This window comes from Vitis riparia, chromosome 5, assembly GCF_004353265.1.
Source record: "Vitis riparia cultivar Riparia Gloire de Montpellier isolate 1030 chromosome 5, EGFV_Vit.rip_1.0, whole genome shotgun sequence".
NCBI lineage: Eukaryota > Viridiplantae > Streptophyta > Magnoliopsida > Vitales > Vitaceae > Vitis > Vitis riparia.
Window position 1 is genome coordinate 1,880,731 of NC_048435.1, and position 9,607 is coordinate 1,890,337.

Sequence of the window (9,607 nt, forward strand, 5' to 3'; positions counted from 1 at the left end):
TATAATAATTTGGTTGCTGGAACCAATGAAGTCATATAGACTGAAATCATCTACAGTTCTGGATTCCTTTGGCTTTGAAGAAATCCAGATGAAGCAATGCGTTGGATTAGGTAAAAGGATACAGGATCTAGCCAGGGAGATCAGCTTAGAGCTGGACCAGGCACTGAATCACTAACTGCTAATTAATATGCTTAATAGCATAATGGAAAAACAATAACAATAACAATAACAACAAACAGCACACTATATTCAAAATTTACTATATCTACTAGTCAAACAGAAGAATGAGATTCAGAATTATCTCTTTAAAAAATATGTAAAAAATTCATGATGATATTGTCAAGAGAATATGAGCACATTAAGGGAGTCAAGAGGCAGCATTATATCCACTAACACAATTCTGCGCAAGAAACCAGTAACTAAAATCACCATGATTACCCATCCCAGTCTCAATTCCAACCACCACCAGATGAATACAGAAAAAGGTCCTCTATTTGTGAAAAAGGGAAAAAAAAAAAAAAAACAAAGAGTTTCCAAGCTAACCTAAGGTCCAAAGTCCAACCTTCAGAAATTATCCCCAATCATCCAAAATATGTCTTACCCTCACACAACAGCAGCAATTTGACCTGCTTGACTCCATATTCCAGCTGTAATGTACCTTCAGACACACCCGCAACTTTATAAATATTATCGCCACATGAACCCTGTCTTCATATAAGTGCAAGTGAAGAATACCATTGAATATATGGAAAGTGGACACTGTCCGGGGAAAATGGTAAGATCAGTATCACACCTTAGGGTTCGGGTGCTGGATGATGGAAAGATTCATCTCCAGTTAGTGGATGCCCTTGCTCAGTAGTTTCTACTACTGGGGGATGTGCGTCAAGGTCACCTCCTGGAAATTCCTGTGGTGGAAATGCCTGAGTGCCTGGTGACATGGGAGACATCGTTGATTCAGGAGGAACCTGGGCTTCAGGCTGTGTAAGGTCCTTCTGATCAAAATGTCGGTCATGTGACCTCTCATATCTGTCATAACCTTGGCTTCGACTGCGACTGCGGCTACGTCCAGGGCTGCGGCTGCCTCTGGGACTGCGGCTACGGCTGTGACTCCGCCTAGGACTGCGGCTACGGCTGCGGGACCAGCTTCGGCTCCTGCTCCTGCTTCGACTTCGGCTACGGCTACTGCTTCTGCTATAACCCCATGTACGAACCTTTTCAGGGCTAGAACTGTAACTTCGGCCTCTACTCCTATCTGCAACATCTCTTCTATTATCAAACCGCCCCCGGCCGCGGCCACGTCCACGTCCATCCATATTGCTATAGCGGTCATGTAAGCCACGTTCATTCCGGCCCCATCCAACATTACCACCACCAGGACCACCAAATCCACGCCCCCTGTTTCCACGGCCAGAAAAGAAATCATTTCTTCCACTGTGTCCACCAATAGCACCGTCCCTCATCCCACCACGGCCTCCAAAGCCTCCATCCCTCATGCCTCCACGGCCCCCAAAGCCTCCATCCCTCATGCCACTGCCACGGCCACCAAAGCCTCCATCCCTCATGCCACTGCCACGGCCACCAGAATCCCAACGCCCACCACCACCACCAGAATCAAAACGGTTCACCCCACCGCGATCTTTGCCAAAACCAGGCCCACTGCGCAAAGCCATATCTCGCACTTCGGGAGGCACACGCTGGTTAGCCCCCTCCAGAACTTTAATCAGATCAGCAGCATATTTGCAGTCCTGTTCAGAGAAAAATGTGTATGATACTCCTGTTGCACCAGCCCTCCCGGTTCGTCCAATTCGGTGGACGTAATCTTCAATTCCAGTTGGGAAATCATAGTTGATTACGACCCTGAGGCATGGAAACCCCAAGATAATGAGACAAAGGGAATCCCAACAAAATCAAACATAATAGCATATATAATGATGTGAAATTTGCAAAGAAACTACATAAAAGGCAGTTAACAAATAAGGTTTGAGATCTTTATCCCCAAACGCTGAATCTTGTTGCCTTCTCATTTAATATTTTCTGCCAGGTCAGTAGAGGGGAATAAAGTGCATAGAACAGACCTTATGTCTTTTATGTCAAGTCCCCGGGCAGCAACATCAGTGGCAACTAAGATTGGGGACTTTCCACTGCGGAACTGATTCAAAACCCAGTCTCTCTCCACCTGAGACTTGTCTCCATGAATTACAGCAGCCCCAAAGTTACGTCCAATGCTACGTGCAAGCTGGTCACACAACTTCTTTGTGGAACAGAAGATGATGACCTTAGAACCCCGTTCTTGGGATCTAAGTATCTGTTCCAAGCGCCTCTGCTTTTCTGCTGGTGAAACTACTTCAACATACTGCAGGTTCATGCAAAATTCTTACTTTGTAAATAGTTGGAGAAAAAATAGTGCGAACATAGAAGATGCAGAGTGATATGCACAATGTGCAGAATATTTCAAGATTGAATGGCTACTGGACAATGTTAAATGTCAAGAGGGAACAGAAAAGTCACAGGTTATTATATCCTTTTTAAGAGAATTCACGACTCAAAAATAGTTAAAAATAACCGGTCTTTAAAATCTCTGCCTCAGAATTGAATGATCAAATCAGTGATTCATGTCAAATGCTAATAGTTTGAATCAAATGACATCGTTTTAAACAAAACAATACACAAAGATTTCTATATGCATGGGATTTGAAACTATAAGAACTCCAAGGAGCATGCAAAGCAAATATTATGGTAATGCAAAGTTGACTTGCCATTAATCATCAACAATTATCATTGGAGTCCTATCTAAACCTTTGAAAGGTTTTTCTATGTGCTGCTTTTTCCTCCAATTCATCACATACAAGAATACTGGTCATGGACCCAACTCCACCCCATGCAAATATTATGGTAATGCAAAGTTGACTTGCCCTTAATCATCAACAATCATCATTGGAATCCTATCTAAACCTTTCAAAGGTTTTTCTATGTGCTGCTTTTTCCTCCAATTCATAACATACAAGAATACTGCTCATGGACCCGACTCCACCCCAGCTCATTCAAGAAAGAGATACTACCAATCTACCAATCTACAAATATGCTCTATCTAACCAAACTCCAAGCCTCTTTCAAGAAAGAGTTCATAAGAAAAATGGAGCTAGATGTTGTTGATTACTGCACTGATTTTCTTCAGTCCGTCAACTCAATCAAACTGGCCTTTTATGCACACCAGAAACCATCATATTTGCATTGAAATAGAGGTTGACTATACCAAATAAGTTACGACACAAAACAAGTTACAATAAATTATAGCACCAATATTAGCGTTTCAATTAAAGCTTGTTCCATCTCCCAGAGACAATGATAATCTGGGTTGACAAAAGCACTGCCATTAGTTTTCAGAATTTACTCAAGTGCACGTATTTGAGTCTTAAACAGTGATAAAATAAAAAAGTATTAAAGAGCTGTTATTCAGTTTTGATGCTCATTAAGGGAGAAAAAAAGAACAAATGACAACATGGCTCACACTCCAGTTCAACATAACTCCCTTCAGCTTTATGATAAAATTATACTTAATCGATCGCCAATCAATCTATCGCATCTTTTAGACAATAACAAAAGTAGTAAGTAAAAGTTTACCTGTGTGATAGCCTTGTTCGCAGCAAGTTCATCAACACTGCCAATGTTCACTTGAACAGGATTAACAAGAAGATCACCTGCTATTTTTCTCACTTCTTTGGGCCAGGTTGCAGTATACATAAGAGTTTGCCTGTGTGGAGGTATCTCATTAACAATCTTACGGATTTGAGGTTCAAAACCCATATCCAACATTCGATCTGCTTCATCAAGCACAAGGAGTGAAATTTGCCCAAGGTCAATCTTTTTCGATTCAAGGATATCATTGAGCCGACCAGGAGTTGCCACAACAACATCTGCTCCTCGATCTAGTTCTTTTAGCTGAGCGTTCTTTGAAGTTCCACCATACAAGCACTAAAACAAGTAGTTGGGTCATAGGATGAAACAGTATTTAAATGCATAGAAACTAGAATAATTTGATAATGGCCACGGAGGAAATAGCTAATAGGACATACCGCGCAAGAGACCCTAGAAGATCGGCCAAACTTGATGGTCTCGTCTTGTATTTGTGTGGCAAGCTCTCGGGTTGGAGCCAAAACCATCACAGTTGGGCCATTCTGTACATTATTACGGCGCCTTCTAAGAAGCATGAAGGCAGGGATCAGATAGCCCAATGTTTTCCCAGAACCTGTTTTGGCAATTGCCACAATGTCCCTACCCTGTAGTGCAATTGGCCATGTCTGTGCCTGAATTGGTGTAGGAGAAGAGAAACCAGCCGAATATATCTGAAACAAAATAAAAATTACATATAGATAATGACATGCAAGAGAATCAAGCAGATCAGGTAGAAATTCCCATCCATCATTGAGAGTAGATTAGAAAAAAATATAATATAAGCCTACATCGAATAAAATATAGTCCAAGAAAAAAATAGCTCAAAAAACCCATGGGTATATGGTTGCTTACTGAAGCAACTCGAGGCAACAAAAAGGGCAATTAAGACACAACAGGCAGAGCCCATAAGCAAGAAATCCCAGTCACATCAGGTGTGATTTGGATGAAGGGGCAACCACCCTTCTAGAAGATGCTCAAGAAAAGGCTCCAACTGTCCATTTTGCAGCCTCCAAAAGTCAGAATAGTTGTTGCGCATGTATGTGTGCAAACAGCAGTGCAGCGTACGACATATGCTCCTCCTTCTGGAGCAGATATCGCACCTGCGACAAGTGAGAACTGATAAGCTCAAAAGTAACTAGAAAAAGAAAAAAGGAAAAAAGGAAAATGAAAACCAATGGCATGAAAAAGGAATGGAATGGATCCAAATGTTTGGTTACCTATCCCCCAGCACAGAAAAATTAATCGCAGTCCAAGTTGAACTTACCTCTCTCAATATCTCTGGAGGGAAACCAGTTGCTTCAAAGGTCATTAAAGGAGGAGGCACATTTTCACCCTATGGAATTTAATTAAAAAATTAGTCATAATCAATTCATAACAAACCAAAAACACTACAGAGCCAAAAATATAAAAGCAGAATTAACAGTGATTAAAAACAACATGCTTCTTAAATTAATCACCAAATAAGACAACCAAAATAGTTTCCCATGTAAAAGAATAAATACGCATTCTCCTTATCTACCCAAATACTACTCATCTCATTCTCTTATTTTTCACACGTTTTTTCCTAACCAAGAAAAGTTCTCATTTGGAAATGAGAAAAAAAAAAAACCTGACCCAACTATGGAAGGTTATATACCATACAAATTAAACCTAGCACCAATTTTTATATCCATAAACACAGGCTTAACAACTCAAATAAGTTAAAACACAAACCGTTGCTGTAACTTCATGCTGTTGACAGTAAACTTCAACTGGCGAGAGAGTGCTAATATCTGAAGATCCAATCATCATTGAAGGAGGTCTCATCAGAGCATTATTTGAAAATCCTGTACCACCAGTTGCATGGCTGTACATGTTATGCATGGCCTGACCTGCTACAGCATTCAATCCGCCAGCATGACCAGGGGGAACATTCGGAACTGGGACACCACCCATCCTCATCTCCTGGTAGGGAAGAGCAACAACATCATCAGCAATAGCCTACACTCAGAATGAAACACAATGGCATGTCTTCAACAGATACAAATTAAATCAAAACATTAGAGAAAAGTGAGAAAGCAAAACATGTATTATATGCATAGCATAGAAGTATCCTTCTTTAGAAAAGAAAAACTTCATCATGCAAGTGTGCTACACTTCTTTAGTTTTCTTTGGACGGGTTCATTCCCATGTCACAGAAAAAAGGGATAAAGAAGAACAAGCAGAGAAGATTATTGCCAATGACAGGAAGAAGGTATATAGAGTCATAGGTGAATGCATATGAAGAAAATAAATCATTTTTCTTTAAGGAATGCCCTTCCATGCAAGACAATTCCAATGTATGATAATGCAAACATTGAAACATAACTACCTATATTTTATGGATTCTGCTACTCCTCCCATGAAAAATTAATATTATGATTCCCACATGCAACTGCGCCACCCCACCACTCTTCTTTTTTTATCAGAAACGCAACTCCCAACTATATGGGTTGACAAACTGAAGGTCGCCCTTTCATTCCATTTACAAGTAGGCCAGTAGAAAAGAAATAAAATGACATAAAATTAGAAATAACCAATCATACCTGAGGATTTCTTGCTGAGGGTATTGCCGCAAGCTTGGGCTGCTGCGAAACTGAAAGTGGCACTTCCTTGTTAGCACTGAAATAATAATCATTACCGGCTGTTCCACGTGGATTTTCATCATATCCCCTCTTTAATCCAGCCGGAGGAATGTTAGGCTGCTGACTGTGCATCATTCCTGGACCCATCTGATTTTGAAACCTGGGATCATGTTGCTGCTGCATACTGACTGAAGGACCACTGAACGGCTGAGCCTGACCCGTCTGACCACCTGATTGGGGCATCTGAAAGGACTTGACTCCAGCTGGCATGTTTTGAGCAGACGAGGTGCCAGTCTGTTGAATTTGTGATGGAGAAAATCCAACTTGGCTTCCTTGGTGAAAATCAATTTCTTCCCTCTGTGGGAATCCGGTCTTGAATTCTTGTTGCTTTTGAAATGGTGGACCCTGTGCAATATGCTGAGTTTGCTGCTGAGAATTTTGTTGCCCTGGTGGAGGCACATGTTGCTGATATACATTATATTGCATCTGCTGATGAGCATATTGATGCACCTGTGGTTGTGCCATTTGTGAGCCTGCATGTTGTGGTGTTTGCTGCCCAAGCAGCTGTGGTGTTTGTGGCCCAAGCTGCTGAGGCAATTGCTGACTTGGCTGTTGGGGCATTTGCTGCAGTGATTGTGATAGCATTTGCTGCCCTGGATGCTGCACTATTTGCTGCCCAAGTTGCTGTGGTGTTAGTTGCCCCTGCTGTTGCAAAGCTTGTCCAAATTGTGGACCTGGTTGTTGCACAGATTGAGCCATTTGTGGACCCTGCTGCTGAGACATTAGTTGTCCATGCTGCTGAGGAAACTGGCTCATTTGTTGCCCCTGCTGCTGAGAGGTTTGCATCATTTGCTGCCCCTGCTGCTGTTGGGCTTGATTCATTTGCTGCCCATGGTGAGCTAGACTACCATTTGTTTGCATTGTTCGGGCCGCTGGAATTGGAGCCAGCTTAGGAGTTGCAGCAGCAGGAGGTGGCCCTGGGGGCAATGGTGGAGGCAAAGCAGTTGGTTTCTCATACTGGGTGATGTTGGTTTCAGGATTCCAGTAGTATAAAAGGCCTGTGCTTCCATCAATCAAACCCTTCCAAGGTTTTGGAAGAGTGGGGTCATCGGGAGCATACCGAGGACCAAGGGAACTAGGAGCTGGCTCCGCAGTTGCCATTCGGAATAATTATCTACAATAATATATAACTGCATACATTATTACTGCAAATTCTAGATGTTCAATCCATTGATACAATAGATTCATCTACAATCATATAAATGACAAACATTACATAATATAAAGAGGTAACCAGCAAATGAAACATCCAGAATCCATTTAAGCAGAACTACAATCAGCCAAAAGTCGTGACACAGCATTATGTTAAATCCTAATGCAATATCATTTAATTTCAAACTTTTCACCATTTGGGTGCAAAGAAAATTAAAGGCGCCACTCAACTGGACGTAAAAATAGATTTTCGTTATTTTGGAGTCAGTTTTCCGGTAAAGAATTGCAACACAAAACATAAAATTTCAAACACTATTTTCTTCGAATCTCCAAATATTTGTTCGTCACCAAACAAATCATAGAAGAAAACGTTCTAACATATCTGTCAAGATTGATAAAAAAACTAAAGCCAACTTAAGAAACCAGCAACGAATGATGCTCAAACAACGGGAAAACCCCCCCTGGAAACATCATATACAGCCGATATAGCCGAAGCAAAACCTAGATAAAAGATTACACACGAAAAGAAACAAAAGAAGCTAATTCCTAGCAATTCATAAACCCCGGAGAACATCAAGTGCACATTGTCGATAAAACACAAATAGCATAACCGAAACCCTAGAAAACAAACCCGCACCGTCTAATTGCTAAGAATCCGAAAGATAAATAAATCAAACAAAATCAAACTACGATTTCGTATCACATCTCTATATACGTTTCTGAAAAACGAAAATCTCAACTCCATTGAGCCACACAATTGAACAATTTTTGCTTCTTTGAACCAAACAGTTTTATCAACCATCCAAACAAAAAAAAAAAAATCTTTTCATTTCTTTCCCTCCCTTTTTCGCCAAAAAAACAGACCATCAGAAAACCTAAACACAATCAATCACCTGATACGTACACGCTTAACTCGATTCTCCGATCGCTCCAGAGATGGTTTCTCTCTGTAAAACCCCAAATTGGAGACGAGCTGCAGAAGAGCGTGACCTTGACACCAGCCTTCTGCGACTCGGACTCGATTCGAAGGAGAGGAAGAGGAGAATTTCTCTTGGTGTTAGGGTTAAAGAGGAATTTATCGTCTGATCCGACGGTCCAGGATCCACCATGAACGCTCGGTGTAGGATCGCTTCTGCGCCGTTTAAATCCAGAGGTGACACCAGGGACTATGTACCAACCATTGAATTAGACGGTTATGATTGCGGGTCTAATTTGAATCTAATGGTCAGAAGTTTCTGGGTATACATGGACACTGAGTTGGATGAATGGACGGTCCCGATCGATTCTATGGTGCTGTGGATTAATCTCCAACGTGGAAAGGAAGGGCTCGACAAAAATGGGAAAAAGTGTAGGCAAACTTGCAAAGTGGATTCTGAAAATATCTGGGGAAGTATAGGGTGAGGTAGTGTCTATGACGTGATTGTGGTCACGCGTTTGATGTGGACTGGGCTCCTTTCTTTAAATCGAAGTGCAGCAGGCCCATGAGCAAAGCCAAACCTACCCGAAGCCCAAGACTAACGTCATGTTTTTAACGTGGACTTCTCCCTCGTTTACTTTCAAAGTTTTGAATGTGACCTTTGTAGCCTTTGTCCAAATTGACAAAGAAAAATAAAAAAAATAAAAGGGAAGGAATGAAAGGAAAAATTAAAAAAAGAAATTTAATAAAAAAATGTAAAAATATATCGATGGTTAATTATAAGTTTATATTTATATATCATGTGTTTAATTATAAAAATACTTTATCATAATGTTTTTATAACATCAATAATTAGTTAAATAATATTTAAAAATAAAATAATTTCATTTATTTGAAAATAAGATAATTAAAATCAATTAATTTATTAAAACTCTATTTGAAAAGCTTTAGAAAAAACCATTAGTAGAATTATAAAATAAGAGTTATATTTATTACACGAGGGCAACTTGCCCTAGTGTTGATTGCAATTAAGAGATCTTGAGTTCAAACCCCAACATGTGTTTAAAATTTTGAAATTCTTGTTGATTTTGCAAAGTCAATAAATGATTGCCCACCAATCGCTACACGTCCTAGCAAAGAAGGTTCACCTCAATTATACCCAAGAAGACCCACTAGGAGGAAGCCCTCCCAACAATCCATGTCA

The 9,607-nt window shown here is 40.6% G+C and overlaps 1 protein-coding gene across 5 annotated transcripts; it reads right to left on the reverse strand.

Annotated features, from left to right (window-relative positions):
* Window positions 1–285: 285 nt before the first annotated feature.
* On the reverse strand, window positions 286–8,562 carry LOC117913956 (DEAD-box ATP-dependent RNA helicase 46). Of its 5 annotated transcripts, none has more exons than XM_034829093.1 (9): window positions 8,392–8,562; window positions 6,237–7,449; window positions 5,386–5,652; window positions 4,937–5,005; window positions 4,074–4,343; window positions 3,622–3,972; window positions 2,076–2,353; window positions 794–1,857; window positions 286–704 (listed from the first exon to the last, which is right to left on the reverse strand). In XM_034829093.1, the coding sequence occupies exons 2-8, from the start codon at window positions 7,434–7,436 to the stop codon at window positions 795–797; spliced, it is 3,498 nt and encodes a 1,165-aa protein (XP_034684984.1). In that variant the 5' UTR covers window positions 7,437–7,449; window positions 8,392–8,562; the 3' UTR covers window positions 286–704; window position 794. The 5 variants fall into 5 exon arrangements, with proteins under 5 accessions (XP_034684984.1, XP_034684982.1, XP_034684983.1 ...); XM_034829091.1 differs by having other exon boundaries at window positions 286–658; window positions 8,392–8,557; XM_034829092.1 differs by having other exon boundaries at window positions 286–1,857; window positions 6,237–7,465; window positions 8,392–8,561.
* Window positions 8,563–9,607: the final 1,045 nt, after the last annotated feature.

Coding starts and splice junctions, on each gene's coding strand:
- LOC117913956 (XM_034829093.1), bottom strand. CDS start 7,436: ATGGCAACTGCGGAGCCAGCTCCTAGTTCCCTTGGTCCTCGGTATGCT. Junction 5,006..5,385: donor AGCATGAAGTTACAGCAACG/GTTTGTGTTTTA, acceptor TAAATTCCATAG/GGTGAAAATGTGCCTCCTCC. Junction 4,344..4,936: donor CTCCAGAGATATTGAGAGAG/GTAAGTTCAACT, acceptor ATTTTGTTTCAG/ATATATTCGGCTGGTTTCTC.